Raw genomic sequence first — 26,089 nt, 5'->3', positions numbered from 1 at the left:
ATACCTGACAGCTCTGCCCCTTAAGGATTTAAGAGACACTGTGCACCTGAAGGTTGGTTTATTTGCCATGGGCAGGGATGATGGTAGGTGCAGCTGCATCTCCCCCTCATGGAAAAAATCGCAAAAATGGGATTTGTGGTAAGTCTGCAGCCACTGTCTGTGCATGGGGACGGTGCCCAGAAATTCTCAGGTGAGAGATGCTCCCCCTGACTGGCTGCTTAAAGGATGTTGGAAAGTTATTTCCATCCCCTTGATAAAGTCATGTGGCTCTGCAGCATGAGACCTGGATATGGCTTGGGACATTTGCCATTTGAGTGACAGACTGAAAAAAATCCTAACTTTAGGGTGGTGGGTTTTTTTCCAGATAGTAAGACTTTCTTGGTACATTTACATACTACTGGCCCTAGCAAAACGAGAGCAGTTTTCCTTGTATATGCCAGAGCCTGGGAAATAAAAGCTGTGATCCACACAAAGTCAGTAACCAGATAGACGGCTTAGCACCTGAGAAGCACTCGAGAGCCACACGTGATTATTGGATTATTTTAAGGCTATTAGAACTGCCTTACTGTGCTTCTGTGCCACATGAAAACCTGCATACGTGTGTAAATATACATGCATATACCGAGTTAGCCTATGCACATTTATACATATATGCACGTATGTGCACATAATCTGAGAAACAAAATAGAAGCAGCAGCTTTCCTTCCAGCAGGTAGTATTTTCGTATGGTTTAAAGCAAGAGAAATCTCCAGTTAGAGCTGTGTGCTCCTAATCACTGCTCTCCTGAAGGAGCCACGTGAGCAGCCTCATTCATCTGTTGATGGCTGTGAGAAAGCAAACAGGTTGTCACAACAAATGTTCCTGGCCGAGTCCTAAAATGGCTTCTGTGGCGTGAGGGTTTTGTGTCCAAATGTTTTTTCTGCTCTTGTTGAAGTGCCAGTTCTGAAGAAATGTTGAAAATCTGGAACAAATCCAGGGCTTGTCCTCGGGGATCTTTGAAAATTCATGCAACTTCTGAAATTCTCACAGGACGGACAAAGGAAGGATGCTTGTGATTCATTGTTATTTTGAAAACAGTCTTTGAGTTATAATTTCCATCGTGTTTCACTCTTCCCTTTTCCTTTCCAGGCAGTGAAGCCGATTTTAGCTCTTCAAGCAGCACAGGCAGTATTTCAGCGCCTGAAGTCCATATGTCTGCTGCTGGAAGCAAAAGATCTTCTTTTTCCCGCAAGTAAGCAAAGCAATTTTTCCTGAATATTGCAAGTGCCGCTAGTGCAAAGATAGACTGCTGTGTAAGGTCTTGCAGTTAATAAATACAATACCAGTATTGTGAGTTTTAAAACAATTTGGGTAATGCTGTGCTTTCGGGCAGCACTTAAACTGATGAGAACTGTGATATAAGGAAGAAAAAAGAATGCTGTATTTGGAGCACAAAAATCGTCAATATGCCAGATCAGCTGACTGGTATTTTTTTGTTGTTTATTCATAACAAGTATGGGAGATACAATCAGGTAAGGCAGAAAAGGCATCGGCTGCAGTGGAGGAGGAAACAACTGGGTGTATGTTAGTTAACAGCAGTACTTCTAAACAATTAACCTTAAGCTTTTGGTCTTATCACTTCATTTTCTCTCTGTAATAAATTGTCAGCGTGACATTTACAGATCATGACCTTGTTTTTTGTAGGAAGAAGTAGACAATATTGCCTTTGTCGCTTTTTTCTTAAACACCCTTGCCCAACCTTTATATAACTAAAACTCTATGCAAATAAAAAAAAGCAGTTATCATAGTCATCTACCTAAGTGAACCTTTCATGAGAGATTTCTGTAAGGTTTCTCCCTATTGTGCATGAAGGGCAAATCCAGACAGCTTGCGAATACAGGGGCGTTGGGACGGAGCAGCGTGCGTTGCGCTCTGCCCACGCAATCCCTGCTGGTTACATTTTTTGGAGTAGGTGGAAGGAGTTCAAATTGCCAGGACTGGTTTCCTGCCCTTTGTGGAAGAGCTGGCAGGCAAGCCGGGACCAGCAGCAGGATACCCGTATGCTCGAGTCAGACAGACGTCTCCAAGGTCGCAGTGTGCCCCAGTGTACAGAGATCGGCAGAACGATGCCTAATGAGTGGTTTCCTATCTGTATCATGAGACTGTTAGAAAAATAAACACTACTTAAGTTCTCTCTAGATTAAATCTGACAATTAAAGTTACTGACTGGGGAAAAAACAATAGTAAGTGTAGTATGAAGCTCTAAAATCACATTACTTTCAGTAAGATGATGTGCGATTTCATATATTATTGTGCATTTAAGTATAATTTTAAATTAGAGCATACTGACCTACTTAATTGAACAGAAGTCCCGTGTAATAGTGCTCGTTCAAACGCACTGCTGTGTTACGCACAGTCTGTGCGAGTTCTGCCTCACACCAGAGCTGATGCTCTACTGTACAAAGTGGAAAGAGATGTCTCCTTTGCAAACACATTCTTTTTTAACTGTTTGACTTAACTCACTCTGAAACATTTCAGTGTTGTCACAAACCACAGTCCTGCACTTCATTGTAAAATAATTATAAAATCACCCAGACCGCAGCAGCGTGGTGAAGGTTTGCAGCAGCCACTCGACCATCTGTTCCTTATAAACTGTTCCATTTTCAGAGAAGGGAGGAAACCAAGTCAAACAATTTTAAGAAGAGATTTCGCTTCATAATTCTGTGGTATTTAAATTTTTATATTCCAGCCTTCTCTTTTGTTGGCTAGATTTGCCTTTTTCCGTAATTTTTTTTTTTTTTTTTAAAAAACTCGCCCTTTCATTACGGTTTAGAAGAAGAACTTCCATGGGAGGACAAAGGTAGCGGCGTAGTAGCGCGGGAAGGCAAACCCAGCGAGCGGTCGAGGGTGGCACCACGAGAAGCTGTCCCCAGAGCGCCCCAGCCCTGTGGCAGCTCTTGGGCAGCGCAGATACCAGTTGCTTTCAAGCACCCACAGTTGACAGTCAGATTATTTAATAAAGGGTGGGAATAGAAAGGTGGATACGTGTGAGGGGAAACTGGACGGGAGAAAGAAAAGGCCGTGCTTGCCTTTGTCTATTGTAATGCCATTTCAGCCTGCTCGCAGTGGGGTTCAAACTATATCTAAACAAATGAATAGCTGACAATGACAGCTGAAGCACCCAGAATGCCAAAGGCAGAAAAGAACAGGGCTCAGACAAAATCTGTTTTCCCCACATGCTGTGGTCCCTCGGGCTGTTTGCTGAGGAGCAGGAAAGCAGCCTCACAGAAGACCTCCACGGACGGGCATCTCTCCACAGGCCTGGCCGGGGAACGCTGAAGTGTGGTTCTTTTAGCGCTAACCCAGGCTGCCATCCTCTCATTACTTACTGGAGTCAGAGGTTCAGGGAACGTGGACGATCTGATGGAGTCACTGGGAACTGTGCTCTCCACCTTGCTGAGGTTTCCGTACATCACATAATCCAGCCCAAGCGCCCCGCAGTCAGTGGGAGAACACGCAGTGGCTGATGACGTCAGGACTTTCTTTCTTTCTGACCGCTCACAGTTATCTATCTGGTTGAAGTGTTTAGACAGCTTTGTGTGTAAAACAAGACACATAATGAGGATAATCCAATATGCTTTAACCATTTTGGTTTCCCTCCAGTCGTGGCCCTTATGGTCGGAATAATGGATCCTTATCCTACAAGTCTGGAGCCAGCCCACCTGCTTCCCGTGAAAAGGACCCTTTGTCAACACTGTGCAAAAACCAGCTGAGTCCTGCTAGCATCCATCAGAGTTACAGGGCTTCATCAGCCAGCAGCAGCAACTCAGGCTCATACAAAGGAAGCGACACCAGCCCGGTGATGAGGCAAGTGTTTATTGCGGCATCCTGGCATTCAGCGCACTGACTTACCTTCTCCGCACAGTAACATGGGACCAGCTGTAAGAGTTGCTGAGCAGGTCACCTTGCTCCTCAGCATTGGTGTGGCTCCTCATATTGGTGGCTCGAGAGTCCACAGTGTGCTCCATCCCTTGTAAAAGCTTTATTGTTTCAGCACTGTAAAATTCAAGGTTACTTTTAGTCAAAGCCTTTCATAGTTGGTTTTCACTCCAAGGCAGGCTCCTTCATGTGGTTTCATGCCATCAATTCTCATGGGGAATTACCGGTTCTTTCCTCTGAGGGTTCTTTCGCTTTGGAGAGTGTTGGGTGGGGTAGTATAGAAAACATGATACACTCGGTTGAAAATCCTTTCGCCCTGCCCAGCCTTAGGCACCTCCCTAAGGAGTGTGGTGTCCTCTACAAGACAGAAAACAGATACCTGCCAGAGCATGTGACACATGTTGCAGAGAAGAAATTGCCACCATGCTGCTGCTCTTGCCGTCTCTCTCTCTCTCAGGCAGCCCAGCAGCCAAGTATGTCAGACACACACCTAAAGCTAGATAGGATGAATCTAGGTTTTGGTGTGCTCAGCTTCATAACTCATGTGTGGAGCTGAACTCAGTCCCTGCAGGACCTTGCCTGGCCATGCCTACAGCTGGATGTCCTCACCAGCAGCCCGGCTGCCTGCTCTTAGACACACCACCCATTTTGGGTGAGGAGATGGCTGGGTATTTTAAAGTTAAATGTCTCATTGGATGTAATGGCACTGAAACCAAGTACAACAAATGGTAAATTTTTCACTATAGCCACAAATCAGCTGGTCCCACAAGTACTTTGACTTGCCAGACGGAGTCACTTGTGCTGACACTGAGGAGCCCCAAATGAGTCAAGCTTTGTATCAGTCAATGGGATGGTTTTCTTTTTGCCAGGACTGAAGAACTGTAGGAGTTCTGTTATGTGATGGTTTGTTGTTTTCCTTTTCAGGCGATCAGGGAGATACAACTCTTGTGGGGAAAATCACACCATTAAGCCACAAAATCCAGAGCAGTATTTGACTCCTCTGCAGCAGAAAGAAGTTACAGTACGTCATTTGAAAACAAAGCTGAAGGAATCTGAGAGCAAACTTAAAGAAAGGTAAATTTCACCTCAGAAAGCAGAGTTAGAAAGAGTTATTCAGGAGCATTTAGGGGTGGGAATCCTAAACATTTTTACTCATACAAGTTGAAAACAACTTAAATTAAGAAATTTGAAATACGATCAGTCTGTTTTCTGATTAGGCTGTTTTCAGGTATTTCAGGTTTCACAGCGTTCTCAGGGAATATGTACCATGCAGTTTAGTTATAAATATACCCATCTCTTTTCCATTGTTTGAACTTTCACAACAGAATACTTTTAAAGGATGATTTTTTACCAGTTTGATTTAGCATTGAGACCTCTTATACATAAGACAGTTTCTACCTGCCAGCATGTATTACCTTAGTCTCCTGTTCTACCTCACTCGGTGAAATATGACAGTGTTCAGTATCGAAGCAACAAAAACACAAGTGGGTGCACTGGTTTGTGTAAGAGCTTTTCTTTCATAAGGGGAGAAGGGGGCATTTGTGATCATATTTCATAGAATCATAGATACCTCAAGGATCATCTGGTCCCTTCCAACCTGGTATTCTGTGAAATACAACCACAAACATCCCCCTTCTCCCCTAATGAAAGAAAAGCTCATACACAAACCAGTGTGCCCACTTATGGTTTTGTTGCTTAGATACTGATTTTTTCACAATAGCCCTTTGTATGGGCACTGAGCAAAGAAGTGACAATGTGCATTACACAGCAACAGATGTCTCTTTTACTCAAACTGCGCTCTGAGAGCTCTCCAGAGGTCTCCAGCACACCCAACCCAGGTGGGCATAAAGGGCCGTTTGAATGGAGCCCCAAGGCAGAGTCCCAGGGACCTGGTGGTCCCACTTGGGACAGCCTCACCTCTGCATCTGTGAGGGCTGGATTTCACGTAGGGGTCCCCTCTCCCCACTCGCTTGCAGGTCAAGGCAGCAGTCTCTGGCTCCATGGTGGGCAAAGCAAGGCAGGTGCCTGCAGCCCTGAGCCTCCTACTGTCTGAGGCCAACGTTGGCTCTGGCTGTAGGCGACAAGCTGCTGGCAGGCATGGGGGACACATTTGAGCAGTGGATTCTCATTTCCTCCAGGGCGAGGCAATAGGTGAGATGTTAAGCACTGTACTGGTTGGACCTAACCTAGTGGCAACCACTTGCGCCTCAAAATGTCCAGAGTCATGGCGTAGACCACAAGGCTGCTGGCCGTGTGGTGAGGTTGGTGACTCCAGTTGGCGATCAGCCGGTGTGTCTTGGCAGCCAACTTATCCTTCCGCCAGCTCTCTCAGAGGTGGCAGCAAATGATACAGGGAGGAAATTGCTTCCTTCTTGGAGCATCGCTGCAGCATAGCCATCCCCATGCGGCGGAGCTTCACGTTGATTCTTTAACTGACCAGTTCGCAGAAGTGTTACAACATTTTTATTTCGCTACAGGGAAACAGAAATACAAGAGCTCAAAGCTCAGCTGGGACGGATGAGGGAAGACTGGATAGAAGAAGAGTGTAATCGTGTGGAGGCAGAGCTGGCCTTAAAGGAAGCAAGAAGTGAAATTAAACAACTCAAGCAGGTTATTGAAACCATGAAAAACAGCTTGGCTGAGAAAGACAAAAAAATTCAGAAATACTTCATAGACATAAACGTTCAAAACAAGAAACTGGAATATCTGCTGCAGAGCATGGAGATGAGGGATGAGCAGTGCCTGGAGTACATGTGTGACTCAGAGGGGAAGCCATTAGCATTGTGTGCCACAATGCCAGACAGCCTCATCACGGAAGACCAGGCTCTGGAGGAGGTGGCAGACAGTGGGCTGCTTCTTAATGAGGACACAGCTAATGGGACTGATTCAGCTGAAGAGAGTTTGATCACCACAACCTCTGAGTTAAGTGATCCAGCTCCCTCCAGTTCTGCTGTAAATAAAGAGATGCTTGAACATGTTCTGGATGAAAAACTAACTTCCTCCCAGGAGGAGGAGAAAAACAGCAACATGATGGTGGAACAGGCCGTCCAGACTGATGTGGTGCCATATAGCTTAGATGTGGAGCACCTCATTCAAAACATCTTCAGAGCTCAAGATGTCTGTCCTCTAAGCCCACCTTCTTCACTGAAGGAATTGAGTGAATTTTCTTTTGGAAGCTTCAGTGATTCTGGCATGATCGTGGACTTAACTCCAAGTGATCCAAACTCTGCCATCCTTTTGTCTCCTATGGAGTCTCCATGCAGGAAGGTGGAGCACGGAGTTAATGAAAACCGTTTCATGAAAGAACTTGATTTTGCAGAACCTCATGATGATGAAGCCTTTGGGTGTGTCAATACTTTCTCTCAGACAGGAATAAAGAGGAGATACTGGAGCAGCAGTCTTCTCAGAGATGTTCTGGCTGTAGCAGCCCCTGTTGTACCAACTCTTGTGTGGGCTTTCAGCACTCAGAGAGGAGGAACAGATCCCATTTATAATATTGGAGCATTGCTTCGTGGTTGCTGCCTGGTGGCTCTGCACTCTTTACGCCGTACACCCTTCAATATCAAAACCTAAAGTCCACTCTGCCCCTGGGCACCAACTGGCTGACACAGAGAGAAAGAGGAATGAGATAGACCATAAAAAGTTATTGTATATTCTGGCAGAGTCCATAATTTTGCTTTTGACTATTTGATTTGCACTATAAATCGGTTCGAAAACATGTTCCTTGTTTCAAAATAAAAATGGTGAACTCTAGTTCCACAAGATGTTTTCAACCGGTGTTTTTAACAGTACTGCTGCCTACAGAAATAGTCCTCCTGCTCCTGGGCATTGTGTCCCTCGCCTCTCCTGATGGCTTTTTGGTGCCAGCTCATCTGCACAGTGAACATGACCAGGGAAATCAAGGAGGATTACAGCTAGGGCTCTTTCATGTTCGTTCGCTGAATTAGCATTAAGCTCAGTCACTTTCTCTGGGTGGTTCACTGGGCAAATGTACAAGAACTTTGAGCTGGCTCAAGGGCAGCACGAGATGCGCACGGGAACAAATGGCCAGAGAAAGGTGGAGTATTTCTTTCAGCAGCACTAACCTAAAACATTTGTGAAACTACAGTGTTAAGTGACATGGAGACTTGTTCCCCCTAAGGGTATCACACATGCGCTCCAGAAAGCATGCTAGCGCTTTCCATTTGTTGTCCAACGTGTCAATTCAATTTAGAGGTAAACCCCATATTCCCCAGGCAGCTTCCAGCACATCGTTCGTGCCTGTCTCGTGTAGTGCTCCTCTCAATCATGCAATTGCTCGAGCATTTCACTGGTCTTGTGCGTATACGGGGACTGTAACCAAAAATGTACGTTGTTGGGAGTCTTGAAACTTGTTACAATGATAAGTATAGGCGTGGGTACACTTTGAATCTTAATGTTGGTTTAAAGTCTTAATGTATTGGAACCCAATAGTCTTTCGAGCCCTTTGAAATACTATGTATAAATGTATTGTGTTTTAACTTATTGTTTATTTAATTGCTTTATTGTAAATTACCTTTATAATCACAGGTTCATTAAAGCATGTTAGAAATGTCAAACGTGTGTGAGCGTTTTAGTGTAGCAAAGCTGTAAAAAATACCCTGTCTCAGCTGAGCCGTCGGGCACCGGCTGAGCAGGAGGAGGCACTGTGTCAGGGCATAAGGAGCCATCAGGACCCAGAGAACAGAGCTGGACTGACAAAACCAACATACAGCTCCAAGCGTGAGCACTCAGCCAGAAGAAAAAGGCTCCAGTCGGTCTGCGGACAGGCGTGCCGCCCGCTCTGCTGCACCCCCGCTGCATTAACAGGTGTGGGTGACCTAATCTTTAACCTAATGCAATCTTCTGGAAACTCGTAACTTCTCATTTCTGCACTCCCAGAAAAATATCAGTCTTTTAAAAGTCTTTTTTTTAAAAAAAAAATCATTTAACAGAGGTCCAGAAGGCCTTTTTTAACCCAGCCGAGAGTCACGCAGTCTTAGTGCTCACACTGACGTGCAATGTGACCATCAAACCATGAATTCTCCACGTCCAAAACTTGAGAGCTGTGCACAGGTCAGAGGAGGACAACATTACCCAACAGATGAAACAGTGGGGTTTGTCTGGCTCCACCCAAGCTTTCGACACCACCGCTGGCCATTGAAACCTCACTGCTCTCCTGTCTTCCCCCTCAGCAAAGCACATCTCCCTGTGCAACGCAGAGCAGAAGAGGTTTAGTGAAGCATGCCCAAGCCATGCATTGCTCTGCAGCTTTCGGGAAGAAGGGAGGTATTAGTAAGGCACAAGGGAGGAGGAGCAATAAGTGGCCAGCACGCAGGGAGCATTCGCAACACTCAAGAGGGCAGTACACACTGATGTTTAGACGTGATGCAGGAGACCTTTCATGTCCCTGTGACACCTGGGTTCTGAGTTATTTGTGTTTGCAACAAAGATTCAAGAGGGTTCATTAAGCGTTATATTAAGGAAGAGAAATCTAACAGACAGTTTTGATGTAATATAGTCCACAAGAGGTCACAAAGATGGCCATGACAGCATCTTCCTTGCTTTGCCAATAACTTCCCCTTCCACAGTCTCCTGCCTTCTTGCACTCCTGCAGACCAGCAGGTTTAATGTAAATTTTACGTAACCATGGAATTTCATCATTCCTAGAGATCTCCTCTTGGGACTGGAACACATGACAGAAAATGCCTTATTCCTACTTTAAAGTACGTCTGTTCAGGGCCAAGAGAGCAGTATTTTATACTAAATGTTACCAACTTTATTACAATTGTAGATTTCTCCTTTACAGCCACTATCATGTAAGTGTTCTTCACATAAGTGGTGGTGAAATGGAGCATAATTTAGAGGAAAAAGTCGTCTTCAGTTCCAGGAGAGATACCCACCTGTGATTACATGAGTTTCTTTTGCAGCAAGAGGTAACAAACCAGCACAACCCTACACTTACATTTAAAATTTCAATAGGCCAACCTCATTTCAATCCATGTTTTGGGCAGGCTCCACGTCACAGCGGTGTTTTTAAACGTGCAATTTAAGATACAAGGTACTAACACTAGAAAAACATCAAAGTTGCTTCCTGCCCTTAAAAAAATCTTGTGGTCTGCTCAACTCTCATATGGCATTTAACTATAGTCAGGGACAAGCAACAGAATTCCCATCACATTCCTGATAAAACTGCTTGCTCTGATCTTTACCCAAAATTCAGCTCACTTCCAAGCCTCCACCGTTCCTCCTCCATACAGCAAGGATGCAGACAGGTCAAGGTGCCCTTCGTAAGAAGAGGCCTGAAGTACCATGATAAATGCTCCAGTCCCAGACTTTAGGGAACTGGCCTTTGTTCCCTGATCCACAGAGGATACACCAGTTGTTGCTACAAACATACCACCTTCATTTTTTTTTCCCCTCTAATATTTCACTTTAGTCTTAGTCATGTTTCACCTGGATCCCACTGGTGCTGTATGGAGTAGCTAGGGGAGGACCATTAGCCTCCGAACGGTTCAATAAAAACTCCTGTTCTTTTTTTCCCTGAGTTTAGAAAATGCTCATCCCCACACCCACAGCGCACTGGAAAGTCTTGTCTCAGAGCATGCAGGTGCGGAGGACAAGCAGTTCGTAGGCTGAGGGTAAAACAGCAGATTTCAGCTTGAATTAGGGCTTATAGCACAGGCATCGAGTCAGCACCTTCCGGAGCTGAAGCTCAGGATTACCTGTTGGTAATCCCATTACTCTTTTTTCTTTCTAACCCAGGGACAAAAAAGCCTTTCTATAATACTCAGCTTAAGAGGTACCCCACATGCCCCTCAGGTGCTGAAAACACTGAGGCTCAGGCACTGCCCACCTCCCCACCAGATTCACTTGCACCCTTACTGATGTCCACTCTCTCATAAGGCTGTTCTTACCCTCTAATTACTCATTTCTCCTTCCTTCCCCCCTCAAATAAACTCTCTCCCCTAAACCTAACCTCTAGAAACATACTAAAAATGAAAGCACTGTTTTATGTATGCCCTACATGAGAAGAACAAGAGAGTATTTTGCTCCAAAAGCCTTCAGACAAATGAACACAGGACATTGCAAACATGACCAACTACAGCACAGTCAAGTAAATGACGATTTTTCAGTCACATCAGCAGGTCAGTCCTCCACAGACCTGTGAAATCCTCCAGAAAATATGCACAGAAGTACATATTGTTGCCCTCTAAAATGTATTTTAAAATTTAACATTTTTCAAGGACTTCTTTCATATCTGAAAATTGCTGTCAAATCACCTGACTTTTGTACAAGACTTGAAACAACATGACAAGTATACTAACCGTTTTTAAAACTTTTCTCCATGACTAAGGCTATTAAAGGTAATGCTTACTGTCTTGTTTTCTCAGTAACTTATCTTTTACGCAAAACTTGTGTCAGAACCTACTAAAACTTTGTTTCAAATTCCATTTTTCTAGGCAGGCATGATCTAGTCAGATAGCCTCCCACTCCTTCCCATTCTTTTACAACTTCGCTGTACCCTGTATGCACAGGGAACAAGTCTCAGGAACAGAATTTGCTGTCTTCACTCATCTGTCACAAGATAAGAAATCCATACAGCCCATGAATTCCGGGATAATCGCATCCACACAGAAGATGGAGAAGGCATTCACTGAAGCGCTGAGCTGGACGCAAGAACCACATAGACTTCCCTCCTCCTGTACAGCTTTCCTTCCAGCAGACATTACATTTTCCTTCTTCATTAAAGCACCGTTGTCTTCTACTGCATATTTACCATGCACTTTACCAGAGGAATTTCAGTGTAAATACATACAGTAAGTGTACAAAAAATGGAATTTGAGAAGTGCTATTAACTAAACTGAGAATTTTCACACTGGCTTTATTAGCAGGAGGACACAGTATTCTTTTCTTTTCAATTATACTACCTAGCCAACAAGTATAAGGTGTGAGGATATTTATTTTTTTTTCTAACCGTAGGAAGTAAAATAATTTCTGCTAGAAATACAAATTCACCAATACAAGTAAGTGATAAATTGCTCCCCTACGTTCACAGCATCAGCCTTTGTAAGCAAGGAGCAGCGTGCACCACTGTTGTGCAGCAATGCCACTGCAGTGTTGTATGTAAATTGAGCACAGTAGCACAGGAAGCTGCAAGTGACAAAGTGACAAGAAATCCACTTTTGTCTTCAGCTGTAACATGTGCTCCACCATAGCATACTCTACCAGGAGTACCTTTAGAGTTGCAGCTCATCCATAATAAGTTATTTTCCTCTGCACAGGTCAATATGATCTCCCATGGAAAACTCCAAAGTATTTATAAACACTTTTATAAAAAGGCAAAAGCAGACATTCTTTATCAGGCAGGAAGCAAAGGGTTCTTTAAAACTGTTTAATTACATGTTTCAGGTAAGCACAGACAATACAGTAGATTTCCCACCACTGAATATTTACATTCTTTTCTCTAGGCTTGAGCTGTTCATTAAGAGTGTCTTTCAATCAACATCCTTGCTCAATCACTTTTGCTGCAAAGAAGGTGCTGGAATAGAACTATTGCAGGAAACATCATTCCATCAAGGCATGATTTTCTGGTTTGGTTGGTTTTTTTGTTTGTTTTTTTTTTTTTCTCCTTTAAGAACCACCTACTAGTAGTTCAAGATATTTTGGGAGAATCTGGGCTTCCAAGATGACCTGAAGAATGCATTGAAACCAAGCAGTGTGTTGAAGTCCTAGAAATACTTAAATCAATACCAATATGTATGTTGTAGAGCTGAAATTCTCTTTTTCACTGGCACTGCCATCGATACCTGGTTTCTGTTAGGACAGTTTTACACCAATTTTGTTTTGTTCCTTTTTCATTAGCCTTTGGGCCTCTTTCTCCATTTTCTTCCGTTGTTGTTCTGCTGCTCTTTTTTCCCTTTCTGCTATCTTCTGTTGTCTGTAATTAAAGAAAACATGAATTGCTAAATAACAGGAATCCAGTTTTCAGCATGATCATACCTTAAGTTCCTGTCAATAAATAGGTTATTATAACTAATAAAAAAAGAGCTTCAGCCTACTGTACTTAGGCTCAGAATAGTGCTTAAGTCCTTTCTTCAGATTAATAGTCTTAGGCAGTAATGTTTGTTCAAATTATTTTGCAACCTAAAAGCCACTCAAAGATTAAAGTAAATCAGTGAGAGTGTATGACAGTTATAAGGACTGTTATTTTAGATTAAAAAAAAAATATCTATCTAATGCTTTGAGTCACAAGATTACCCATCTTTTCAAATTCAGAGCAAAAACAGTTCTACTCGTCTGGAACGCTGAATTATGTCCCCCCTTTCATCAGCAGTTACCCTCTTTGTAATGAAAGTACTACAAACATTTTCCTCATGATCAGATGAGATGATAACTTCTAATACTTCCTTGCACACGTTCAGGATCTGTGTTGTACTCTATTGTTCAGTAAAAATATAAATAATAGCCTTTAAGGAAATGAAAAAAAAAAAAAATTGAAGTCTTCGGTTGTGTATCCTTTTAGCATTATTTCTTATCACTGCTATAATACCCCAAACCTTGCTATTTGCTAACTCAAAGAATATGTCTACAGAAATAGGTTTCCAATTTCAACAAATATATAGCTGACTAGAGCGAAGGCAAAAAAACCCCAACACAAAACCCCACTCATTTTATTCCTCCACTTCGACTAGAACACATCACTGAGAGGCACTGGGGCTACAACTGGATCTGTACTCCAAGTGGCACGCTGCAGCTCGCTCTCCTGTATTGCATCAATAGTAATAGAACACTATAAGGAGGTCACTCCTGCTTTCGATTCAGCTTATTGGATATAAAAAATTTGCTAAGTTGCTTGTAAGAGGACTTTAAAAATAAGAAATCAAGCTTCATTAACTTGAAAAGGTGAAATTTAACATGGATTCAGTAAGAATAAAGAATTGCTTATTAAAAGAGAATAAAGAATTCTAATTGACAAGGCAGTAAGGAGGTAACTTTCAATGTCTCTAAATTACCTGTGCACATCCACTTAAGTGTGTAAAACATATAAAATTAAAAACTATTACCACCTGAAGCAACCTCCGCCTCCGGTAGATTCCAACTACGGACAAACTGCATACACAAAACTTAAGATGTAGTCTTTGTACCTCAAATATTTTTATCTTTGTATTGGACAGGAGAGGGACTGCACTTATTGAATACCTTCATGGTTTCCCTCGATAAATTAATGGCTAGAAGTTTTCCTATACTTTGTTAAGCTGCTCTGCTGTCTGTCATGGAAGAATGAAATTAGTCATTCACATCAGGATCCACCTTCCAAGTTAATGTAAGCCAAAACTTTTTTTTTTTTTTTTTGAGATCATGACCCACTATTCTACATTCCACCAGAAAGCCAGATAGTTGACAGTGCTGTCAGTCTGTAGCATATGCAGTGTAATACTATTTGCCACTTTACAGTAGCAGATTTTCTTATATTCCCCACACCTCTGAACTGATAGGGGAGGGAAGAAGCTGTATGTACACCAGCCAGCACGTAGAGCCAGTGGAGTTCCAAAAAGCCACGAGGTGTTAAGCAATGCTGCTATTCATTTGCAATTCTGAAGCAAGGAAAGTCATAACAGATCATGTTTCTTTTCCCCCTCTATAAACTGCACGGCACAGAACTCCTCTGCGTAGAGAAGTGGTTTTCATGCCCTCTACTGGCTGAGTAATTTTACTGGACTTAAGTTATGCTCAAATGCAAAGAGACCTTCACATAACCTCAGCTAGAGGAACTGAAGTCAGAAAAAAAAATACAAACGAGTAGCTTACCACAAAGTGATACCTTTCCACTACTCTTTTACTTGGTCATTATTCAAAACATTGATCTCTATTCCATACTTCCTGCATGTTTTCAACATACAGTTACTACCTTTCATAGTCAGAAAGGTTTCATTTCTCAAAAAAGGAAAATCCTGCGATGAACTGCAGCCATATGAGACTCACTTTTCCTGCGTTCCAAAGCAAGGAGTTCAGCAGAGTTTAGATGGAACAATATCAGTTGTTTAAACCAAGAAAGTATTAATTCCTTATGTCAACCTTGCTTTGCATTCCTAACACAAGTTATGTCCAAAAAAACCCCTAAACTTCTCTCATTGGTTAGCAGAACATGAATTATAGTCAGAACACTATTAGCAGACATTCTTACTCCTGTATGTTTTTATTTACTGTATATCTTCTGAATAGCTGTAACAAGAATGATTTCATACCATTTGGTCTTTTACTTCAACACAACTAAAAATGCACCAGCATTTAGCTTAACTGTTCCCACTGGTAAAAAAAACTTTGTTGGTATTAGAAAGTCTAAAGGTGCAGATAGGTATCTACAATATGCAGAAGAAACCAAGTTGTAACTAACTTCAATTAAGTGAAAATCCAGTTTATTATCCACTACACTGATACATCACTGACTGCAAAATTTCAGTGCATCCCAGCCCAGAACCTGCTGGGGAGCGGGGTAAAAAATAAAAACCAAAAACCAGACTACAGAACTTCTCAGGCACTAGTAGCCTACTCAGCAGTGTCTTTCAGCATGCTTAGATTCCAGGAAGCATTTGGCTTACTATACGTGCTTAATTCAACTGTTACGCATTAAGTCACCAGAGACACCACAGGACAGTCTTCTCTGCTATTCAGCAGGCCACAGCCCACTTCTGCACAATTGATCAGCACTCCATTACTACACACAAATTATTCCAGTCTAAGATACTTCTCAATACTAACTGAGCACCAACAGGCACCCAGACACAGCTAGCTAAGGGAGACCCTTACTTTTCCTGCACACTCACTCCATTCTCCATGAGCACTGCTGGAGTACAATCAGCTTTAATGCTCTGGAGGGTTAGGGGGACTTTGTCCCCCATTTAGCAGTTTGAAATCTTCAGATCATTTTGTAGACCAAGATGCAGCATTCCAGCATTAAGAAGAGACTCCAGATGACTTCCTTATTACAGTCTGTTGAAAACAGAGCCAGGTCTGTCAAGTACTATACTTAAGTTTTACGTTAAATGTCAGATGTTAAGTACACCACAGATGTCTACTGCAAGAGGAACTGTAAACCCAGAAGATATTTCCTATCAATCTTGCTAAAAATCCGCCAGCACTTTCCTCAATTAGAGAAAAACATTGTAATTTGATGTGCCATGAATAAAACAAAGGTTTTACTTCACACAGCTGGGATACAGCTTACACAATGATCAGTTGTACTAAAGTGGTCACTCATAGCTGGCCAAGCAGTCTTAATAGTTACAGTTCTGATAATTTTCTATTTATTTAAAGTATTTGGACACATATACATCCCTTCTAAAACAAGTTTTTTCAGTGAGGCCAGGGAAGAATTCTATAAAAATTAACCACTTGAGCTGAAACTTTTCAATAGTAAAGATGTCAGGCTGAAATCTTTAGAACAGCTTCAACCCAATTAGATGACACTTTGAAAAATGGAGCTTGTGGGAAAACCCCAGTTCTATTGCCACCTAAGGGATTTCTCTTACTAAGTATCCTACAGCATGAACCTGACAATTGGCAGACAACATACCTTTGACCATCCTGGAAATATCCATTACACAAATTTTAAACTCCAGAAATGAAGTGGCATATGCACACACCAGTAGCTAATTTTTATACAACAAGTCCCTGCTTCAGAAAGTTTGAGTACTTCTTTTCGTAGTCCTAAAAACATCTGTGATGGAATGGAGCAAGGGTTAAGTGAAGTACAATATGGCCTCTGTGGTTAGCAAAAGTAGTTGTTTCATTTCTCAGTTCAAAAAAAGCAGTATTTTTCATTGCCTTTCATTTTCTTTGTCTGGTGTATCATAGATTAAATCTCAGTAGACTGCACTTTAGAGACTGAAGATCTTACTGAGCCGTTTGATAGTCTTTACAGGAAAGGGTAGTATCCTCAGAACAAAAATAGCCCAAAGGCACATCATTCATATCACAAACATTGTCCTTCTGTGATACATCAGTGAAAGACAAGACCTGAAACAGTGTCAGTACTTAAGTTAAAAAAAAAAAAACCAAAACAAGATACTGACCAGAAGGTACACATAAAGGTATCTGATTAAGTTTACAAAAATATTTGCATTATTACCCTATTCTCACATGTTAGGATCCTGCAGAGCCAGACTGACAGAATTAGAATTAGTTGAACTTACTATCTACCATTGATGCACCAAAAGTATGCTGCTGACTTCCCTCTTGTCTTATTCTACTGGTTGAAAAAAGTAAATTTTCCCACGTATTACAATAAATAGTTCACCCTTCATACTCCTTCTGTGTGTTCTTAAGAGGAAAAAAAAAAGCCCAAACCAACACAAACGGAACAGACAAAGTTTTCACACAACTTAGTGCAAGACACTGATTTTACATTCAAGCCTTATCAGCTAGTTAAGTTCGCTAGAAAAGCATAGCTCCTACAGGAATTCCAATAACATGTTCTACCCTGAACTATTTTCACTGTACAGCACACGGTTATGATCCTTTTTAAACGTACATCCAGTGGCATTTTACTTAACCAAGTTGAAACATGTTATTTGTACGTAATAAATTGTTGGGGACATGTCGTTTTTTTGGGGGGGAATGGGACATTAATGTGTTGTTCCAATGTTACAGTGATTCTCAGATTTCCCCTCCTCTACTAAACTAATTAGATTCAAAACGTATTCTGCCAAGTATGAGTTACACAGAGATTACATGCATAAAAATAATTTGTCTTAAGAATTGTTAAACAATCTTTAGTACTTATCAGAAAGGTGTTACAACAAACAAACCTGTATTTGACTCTTTTACATGTCAAAAGTTTACATGGTGTTACATTATTTTCAGTTACCTAAGAACTTCTTCTGCCTGCCAGGCAGCATCTTCCTCTTCTTCCCAGGCATTAGTATTTTCTTGCCAAGTATCCAAGTCTCCCAGTTCAGGCTGAAACAAAAGAAGAGATGCTCTAAGCACATGGAAAAATTAGATAACACACATTTATTTTTAACCTTGATGCTTCAGACTTCCAGAAATACTTGAGATATGACAGGACTTCTCAGCTTATTGTCTGTTTTCCTCTGCTCTAATACTGACTTCTTCCAGTTAATTGTTGCAGGGTTTTTTGGATTCTATTGGTGGGTAACCAAGGAAGGAAGGAAGTACTGAAGTGCGGTTTTAGGAAGGAGAAGATTGAGCAGACAAGATGAATAGATAGTGTAAGAGATTTCTGGAAGTTGCATGGACAAACCAACATGTACCTCCACGTGTTTGTGTGTCCAATATCACTTGACTTCTAGTGATGAAAAGCAGCACTCATTTCCTGAATTATTGTCATTATGGTCGGTCTAAGGAGGTAGTATGACCACTCTGTACTGCTTTCTGCCTAGACCCTTTTGTGCACTACGTTAATCAAAGCAGAAGTTCTGTTAAAGAAGGTAAAGGGGAAGGGAGGGAGAGCATCTCCCACAAAACAGCCAGGATGTTAGGTAACTGTTTTTTCAAAGGCTAAAGAGCAAAAATTAGGAGACTGTTAGAATACAATCCCTACAGAAAAGAAGGGAGATGTAGAAAGTTAAAAATGGGTCCAAGATAATAAAACAAAGGTAAACCCAGAGGCTTAAAAAAAAATTGAAAAAACCCAAAAACTAAAACAACAACAACAAAAGACCAAAACCCAAACTTTCTACTCTTTAGTTAGGAACTTACTGTGTAGAATCCAAAAGCGTGTAGTCTGTTGCTTTAGAAGACTTGCAAGTATACAAGTGTTTGGAAGCTTCTTACATTTTTATCACTGATCTATTAAGTTTGTCAGTAGAATACAATCTAATTTTAACTAATAACTACTTCATTGCTTTGAATGAAATACTCAATTTTAAACAATTTACGTTATTCCACAACTACTACTCTTGCTCCCCACATGCAGACCTTAGGCAGACTATTCCTCCTCCTACAGAACAGTCATTTAACTGTCAAATACAAGATCAATACTTAGAGCATACTTACAGACTGGTGAATAAAAGGAATATCTTGTGTAGCTGCTAATCTGCTAGAAAATCCCGTGTTTCCCTCTGGAATCCCAAAATTTAAAGGCTCTCGTTTTTTAATAACTATCTGAAAGTATTCAAAAAAAGGAATAAGAAGCGGTTAGTCAAAGCACTGCACAGATTCCTCGGTGATCGTATAACTCTATGCCTGTAAAGGTACAGCTACACAACACCGCACTGTGTCTCATACCTGCTCGGGTTCTCAAAACTGTACAGCCAAATGAACTGATAAGTGAGAGAAGCTAAATGCAGAAGACACAATAACACCCTCCTCCCCCCAACTAGCTTTTTCTTAAGTCACATGGAAACCTACGACTGTATTAACATAAAAAAGGGCACGAAGAATTAGAGAGCAAATTATCACACCTCCCAGTATTCATATGAGCTACCAGTTACATGATATATTCCTTGGAGAAATCCTGCTTCCACAATAGGTCACTGTAAGACACTGCTCTTGGGGATAGCGGTGTCTGCACAGCTATACTGCTTTGGTGTCTGCACAGCTATACTGCACAGCTATACAGTCTTTTTTCAGTGGTGCCCAGTGATAGGACGAGGGGTAATGGGCATAAACTTGAACATAGGAAGTTCCATCTTAACATGAGAAGGAACTTCTTTACTTTGAGGGTAGTGGAGCACTGGAACAGGCTGCCCAGAGAGGTGGTGGAGTCTCCCACTCTGGAGACAATTAAAACCCGCCTGGACGCTGTCCTGTGTAACGTGCTGTAGGTGACCCTGCTCTGGCAGGAGGGGTGGACTAGATGATCTCCAGAGGTCCCTTCCAACCCTAACAATTCTGTGAATTCTGTGAACATGAGCTCTCTTACCTACTTCTTACCTACATGAAAAACATGCACTGATGCTTCTCCTGAAAGGCTCATGAGCAAATTTAACACAGTTGCCAAAATCCTGTACCCCTTCCTTGTCTTGACCTCAATATATGAACTTATTCACTTATTTCATTTAGCCACTTTAAGTCTCTGCTGCTTCCAAGAGAGGTAGATTCACACTTCCACTGACTGTACAAATGCTAGTACCAATGCAAGAAAGGAAACCGGACTAGACCGTCTTAGTTCGCAATGACAGACTCTGCTACTTGACTGAAGTTCTGTTTCCAGACATTGTAGATACGAGCAGTAACATGAGTAGATTCCACCCCAGACCTTGAGGTTTATACTGAGCCCAAATTCAGCAGAAATACAAATGCAAATTCATATGTAAGAATGTTAAGAAGGCCAAGTAAGCAGGAACGTTCTTCAATATGCCTGCAGTCATCCCTAGAGATGACTCTGTTTAAACTATACCCAGTATAGAGTATTCAAAACAGCATGGACTCTTCTCAAGTTTTGTTCTGAACCTGAAGCTCATTCTATTAGGCAAAAAATGTCATTAGATACAAAGGAGCAGTCTCGCTCCCCAGTCCTCCCTCTGCCCCCCAGATTTTGAAAGATCAAAATCCTTAGAAGAATTTAGTCCACTGAATACTGCAGATCCTTGAATATACAGAAAACTGACCCCAGTATCATCTCCAGTTCACAGGACCACAGCAAGATTCAGGTTGGAAGAGGCCCCAGAAGGTGCATAACCCAACCTCCTCCTCACAGTACTGTCAGCTCTGAGGCTGATGAAGGTACTCAGGGCTTATCCACTTGGGTCTTGAAAACTTTCAGAGATGGAGCCCGCACAACCTCTGTGGTAACCTGTTCCAGTACTTGACTGCCTTTGTTGTGAAAAAGGTTTTCCAATTGACTCAAAGCCCTGTAAGTATCCAGCTGAACAATTTCCACATAGAAACAAAACTTGCAATTACCAGAAGTTTAATCAGCATTTATTTACAGTGTTGATGCTCTTGTGGATATGTCCTCTGTCTTGTCTCCATAACAAAAAAGGGTATTTGAAGTGCAAGCTATTTTGAAATATCAGCTCCCTAATTCCAACCTCCCCAATATAACTTGGTGAAACAAATAACCATTGTTTTCTGAAACAGCAGTGCTGCTACCTCAAACTTCAGGAGATCAGGACACAGAATGTCTCTGTTCAAATAATAGAAGAGTATGAGCACAAGTATCTTAGTGTAGTGGTTCCATTTTCAGAATTGAAGTGACTTGATGGTTCTCACATTATACTTCCCACAGGCTTCAGAGTATGGAATTATTCATGAGCTTCCTATAACATTAAGACTAAAGTCGTAAACATGAACTAGCATCACATTCCTTAAACAGTCAGTATTTTTAATTGGGCATGCTAGATTACACATCAGCACCTATTCTCACTTCAATAGAACAGCTTAATTTTACCAGCAGCACCAGTTGCCAATTTACTTACAGCATATTTTAAAGCTAGGAAAATCCTCCGTAGGCATAGTTGAAAGTGCAATACTTACTTTTTGAGTTTTTCTTATAGTTGGTGTCATATCTTTGAAATAATCAGGTTCCATTTGTTCCAAAGGATTTTGCTGAGCCGCTACATTGCCATTGCCACCTTCAATCTTCACACTGGTAGGTGCGTCTTCATCCCATGAAGACCAGTCTTCTACTTCAGGCTGAATAGAAGTATATAGTACAAGTTAATATAAAAAGACAAGTTTTTACTTGCAGAAAATATGTTGCTAAGGTATATACTTAATATTATACTGCATATATAATAATATTATATCTTTCTAAGATATATACCAAGACTGTTGTAGGACTGGTATAATTACTCTGTTAAGTGATTATCTATTAAGTCACCTACCACTTAAGCAATTACCTGTTTAGGAACAGATGAATAATCCACTGTGGTTGGTAAAGTTATTTGGTCTCCACTTAACTTTCGCCCTCTTCCAGACCTGAAAGAAAAATGTAGGATTCCTCCAAGCTCTGAAAACATGAGCACTAAGTTTAAAAAAAACAAAAAGGAAGTCTGAGAACAGCACTACTGAAAACAGCCATGGCTAAAACATTAAGTGCTTAAGCTACCTTAGTATTAACTACTGCCAGTAAAAGTCTCCTAAACAAAGGAATTTCATCATTAATTTAAAGCGGTGTTCACAAGAATTTCGACATGTAATTTACTTTTCAAATTGCAGTGGAAATAGAGGAGAAGCAACTCTAAGAAATATGAAAATGGACAAATTAACTCAGTTATTTGCATAGTCAATTTTTAGATTGTCAGTGCTTATGAAGCAAACATGATTGATATATATTTGTTCAAAGACAACTATTTCTACTGTAAACAGAAGTCTTTTTACTTGTCTTAGATGTTAAGCTGCGTCTACCAAATTGCCTTCTGAGCTGCTTGATTTGAAAGCCACTCTAAAGCACTTTTTCCTTCAAAGTCTAAACAGAGGTAGTACAAGATTATGCAAGTCAACAGTTTCTGTTCAATACATGCTTCTACTTACTTGAAGAATGCTGTTTCAATGAAAGCATTTCAGCAACCATATAAAATAATTTTAACTGAAAACACACACTAATGCATCACAAATAAACCTTATTTAATAAGAGCATCCAAAGATCACAGTAACAGTTAAAATATTTGTAGCTGACATTCACTATATTTTAAAACCTTACAACACTAGAGAATGAAATTCAGGCTCTCACACATGTTTTTCCCAAGGAGCGTAAGCTCCTATAGCAAGACAGTCATGTAATTGACCTTATGCTGCTTGGGAAAGTTAAGTTCCATTTACTACTACTGACGAGAATAAAACTGGGAAACTGCAATTTCGAGTTCGCATCCCTTAGTTTTACTGTTATAAAACATTCTGTCATCAACTCAGAATAGCTGAATTGCCTGTAATACCACCTCTGCTGCATGCTGGTGAGTGATTGGATATATCTTTCCCACTTTAAGCCAAATAGATTCTTCTTTAGGAACAATCAGGTCCTATTATCAAATTTCAAGCTTTATATAATTAACTCAAGCCCCTTTAGAAACTGTTCCTTTTAGCTGAAAAGCAACACAGGTTAGGGGTAAAGGAAGGTGAAAACACTGTTCCCTCAAACACGTTAGAGACTTCTGGTTTTGACTGACTAGATTTAGTTCATGTCTCTAGAGGAAACCCAAGCTTGGAAACATCCTCCTTCAGACCTGTACAACATACATATCTTTAATACTATTCTAAGCCATCACTTCTGCAATTATATATATTTCCCTATCTATACGCTTGAGAAGACTCCACAAGTGGCTTATAACAGATACTCATTGAGCCAAAATGACTACACTGACAAGGATGAATGCAGGAGGAAACAGCTTCTATCATACAACATGGAAAAGTATATGCTAGACAGGGCAGCACTGAGGAAGGCTACATATCTACACTTCTACGAAGGGAACAAGATACTTATAGGAACAATTGCTTCACCACCATCATTAGACAGATACCGATCACTGCTCTCAATGCCAAATGCTTCAAGAATTCTTGGTTTTGTTTCTCCTTACTAATTAGCAGCATCCAGATTTCTCCGCTGGAGAATGTAACTAGAGATTTTAAACAGAATGAAGTTTCATCTCTTTTTATACTTATACCTTTTCTTTCCTGGAAACAGCGGATTCAGGTAGGCTGTTGTTTATCAACAAAAGTTTTAACTAAAGAGATGACATATTATATGTAGGCTTTACGCTGACTAGAAAGATGCGCGATCTCTACAGGCACTTATTTAAAATGAAAAAAATAATGTAAACTATATAATCTAAAGTACTAGCTCATATCCATTGAATTAAAATGCACATTTAATTAAATCACATTTGCTGGTTATCAGGCATACTTATATGCAGTGCTGCATTACAGGAAAACAAAATTTATCAAGCTATGCTTTGCAGCTGACGTTAAACAGGAGAAACATCTGTAGTTAATGGACTGAACTAATTTGATCCACTGATTGGTTTACGTGAAAGATTTTAAATTTTCATTCTTTTAACTAATTGTTATTCACAGAAGAAAAGTTCTCCTACTTTTTACTCCCAAGCAGTTCCTCAGCTGTTCAAGGATTTAGTTCATTCAAAAGTTGAAAACCAGAGGAAAATACTGTCATTACACCTACTAAGCAATTATCTGCTTATAAAAGCTATCTTAACACTTAGAGACATGAAGGGTCCACATAATATAGAATCTATCATCAGCTCAGTGTTTTGGCTTCTTTTAGAACTTGAACAGCAGGTATTCTTAATTTAATTTGGGATTCAAATCACAGAAGTAAAGGTTGACATCTATATCACTGTATGCAGCATTAAAATGTATCTTTTTAAAGCTTCCACTAGATCCGTAGTGAATTTACCAACCAGTTGAGAGCTTCCTCTTATGCTTGGAATAGGTAGATGAATGTGAAATAAACAGTTATTTTCTGTCTACCACATATTCTACATATACTTTAACCTCACTGGCAAAGTAGTAGTCATTGTACACAAAAGGAGAATATATTTCTCTAGATTGCTATTTGTTTATGTAAAATAACATTCTGCAAGAGTGGCAAGAAGCAACAGTAGTTCACATGACAGCACAGTGCTAAGATCTACCTTAGGTACTCTGCTCCTATACTACTGAACTCTAATATACAATATTAACTTGAGGGTTTTTTGAATACTTCTAGGTACTACACTGCAGTATTCATGAGCCTACAACTCAAAAGAACACTAAGTATGACTTACAAGAGTAAGCAAAAACTAAGTCATGTTCATCGAAAAAAAAAAAAGCAGTTCCCTTCAACTTTAATCACCATCCTCTAAACTTTTGAAAGCATCTTCAATAGGCAGAAGAATATGAAGTCTCAGGCAACTGTTTCTTCACAAAGCAGGTTGGGAGTCACATTTATAGTGAAAGATTACTGAGTGATGACTGGGTGGATGCTGCTGTGAACTGAATCTCTTAAAAAACAAAATATCACTTGCCAAGTACTTCTAGAAAATGTGGAGAACAATTTTTCTTCAAGTTTGATGCAGAATACTTTTAAAAGGCAATTTTAAAAGCCTGTCATAGCTGTTTAGAAAACACTTCTCATTAGAGCTATCATATCACAAAATACACTCTCAACTTTTGAGCTGTGAAGGAACACGCAGATTAAAGAATTAATTTGACTTAGTTTTTATGTCTTGATTGTTTTCCAATTAGTAAAATCAGAAATGTTGAGTGACAGGTGAGTGCTGGGAAAGGAAAGAAGTGCAAGAACCACAAGAACCTGTAATTGACAAAGAAAAGGTAACCAAATTAAATAAGACACATTTACCTGCATATTAACTTTTTAATGAAAGAAAGCACTGCTGCCAGGCAAGTACAGATTTTAAAGAGTCGAAACTGTGTTATGGCCATGGTGAGAAACCCTTCCTGCAAAAGAAAAAAGTTAGATGTAGAGGATTATACATCTTCCCATAGTTCTTAAAGTCAATTTCCTTAGTTGCTGATAAGCAAGGAGCATTCTGTGAAACTATATTAATGCAAGCAAAGAGAGGTGGTACCTGGAGCAAAGATGCTACCTGCCTACTAGCAGGACATTTCACTGACATATATAATAGAAGTAGCTAATGTATATGGTTTTTAAAGAAACAGAATATAATCATAGGTAAAGTCACAGTTAAAGATACTTTTAAAGGGGAAGTGCTGGCAATCAAGTGCAGTGGCTGTACAGCTGATCCGTTTTAGACCCTAGCAATAGCACTGAACAGCAGCAATGCAAAGAGAACAAAATAACCATCAGTAAGAAGCACACACTTGCTTAAGCAAGTCTTGCATATACAAATTATAAAGGTAGTCATTAAGTCAAAGCCCCAAATCGGCCGTTTAAATTTAGTTTCCATTTTAATGGAAACATATGATGAGAACAAACATTGTTTATTTTGGAACCAGCATCACTGAAAAATCATCAGCAAAGAAAGACTCTGTTCATGCTGTGTGCACTATAGCATCAGTTAACCCCTAGGTCTATCAATATTCCTATGCCAGACTGGATCATGCTAGCAAACATAGCCAAGAAAAAAATTTGTCTTTGGCTGAAGCCACTTATGTTGGCAGCTATTTTTTAGCATCAATTGATAATCCAGATAATTTATACTCAGTATATCACATTATTCCAACAGATCCCCTCACATAGGTACAGACTGAGTCAGAATAATCTGCTGTAATTCAATGATCTCTTTTC

At 40.5% G+C, this 26,089-nt stretch overlaps 2 protein-coding genes across 2 annotated transcripts in view; one reads left to right on the top strand and one right to left on the bottom strand.

Annotated features, from left to right (window-relative positions):
* Positions 1-7,659, top strand: part of SYBU (syntabulin (syntaxin-interacting)) — a 41,707-nt gene extending 34,048 nt beyond the window's left edge. Inside the window, exons 3-6 of the mRNA XM_009887941.1 lie at positions 1,129-1,231; positions 3,643-3,846; positions 4,843-4,992; positions 6,396-7,659. Of these exons, the coding sequence (XP_009886243.1) occupies positions 1,129-1,231; positions 3,643-3,846; positions 4,843-4,992; positions 6,396-7,491 (1,553 nt within the window). The 3' untranslated portion in view covers positions 7,492-7,659. The remainder of the gene's footprint in view (positions 1-1,128; positions 1,232-3,642; positions 3,847-4,842; positions 4,993-6,395) is intronic.
* A 4,637-nt stretch (positions 7,660-12,296) lies between these two features.
* Positions 12,297-25,276, bottom strand: EBAG9 (estrogen receptor binding site associated, antigen, 9). The gene is made up of 6 exons (XM_009887918.1): positions 25,181-25,276; positions 21,726-21,804; positions 21,361-21,519; positions 18,937-19,044; positions 17,786-17,877; positions 12,297-12,856 (listed from the first exon to the last, which is right to left on the bottom strand). The coding sequence occupies exons 1-6, from the start codon at positions 25,261-25,263 to the stop codon at positions 12,736-12,738; spliced, it is 642 nt and encodes a 213-aa protein (XP_009886220.1). The 5' UTR covers positions 25,264-25,276; the 3' UTR covers positions 12,297-12,735.
* Between the last annotated feature and the right edge of the window lie 813 nt (positions 25,277-26,089).

Source organism: Charadrius vociferus, unplaced genomic scaffold (assembly GCF_000708025.1).
Source record: "Charadrius vociferus isolate BGI_N301 unplaced genomic scaffold, ASM70802v2 scaffold601, whole genome shotgun sequence".
Taxonomy (NCBI): domain Eukaryota; kingdom Metazoa; phylum Chordata; class Aves; order Charadriiformes; family Charadriidae; genus Charadrius; species Charadrius vociferus.
Note: the sequence above shows the minus strand (reverse complement) of the source record. Positions and strands in the feature narration are given on the sequence as shown.

What these genes read in the sequence shown, in the direction of transcription:
- EBAG9 (XM_009887918.1), bottom strand. Translation starts at nt 25,263, where the DNA reads ATGGCCATAACACAGTTTCGACTCTTTAAAATCTGTACTTGCCTGGCA. An exon ending in ATTAAAAAGTTAATATGCAG is followed by an intron (nt 21,805 to 25,180) that starts GTAAATGTGTCT and finishes TTTTTCTTTCAG; the next exon opens with GTCTGGAAGAGGGCGAAAGT. An exon ending in CAGGCAGAAGAAGTTCTTAG is followed by an intron (nt 12,857 to 17,785) that starts GTAACTGAAAAT and finishes CTTTAATTACAG; the next exon opens with ACAACAGAAGATAGCAGAAA.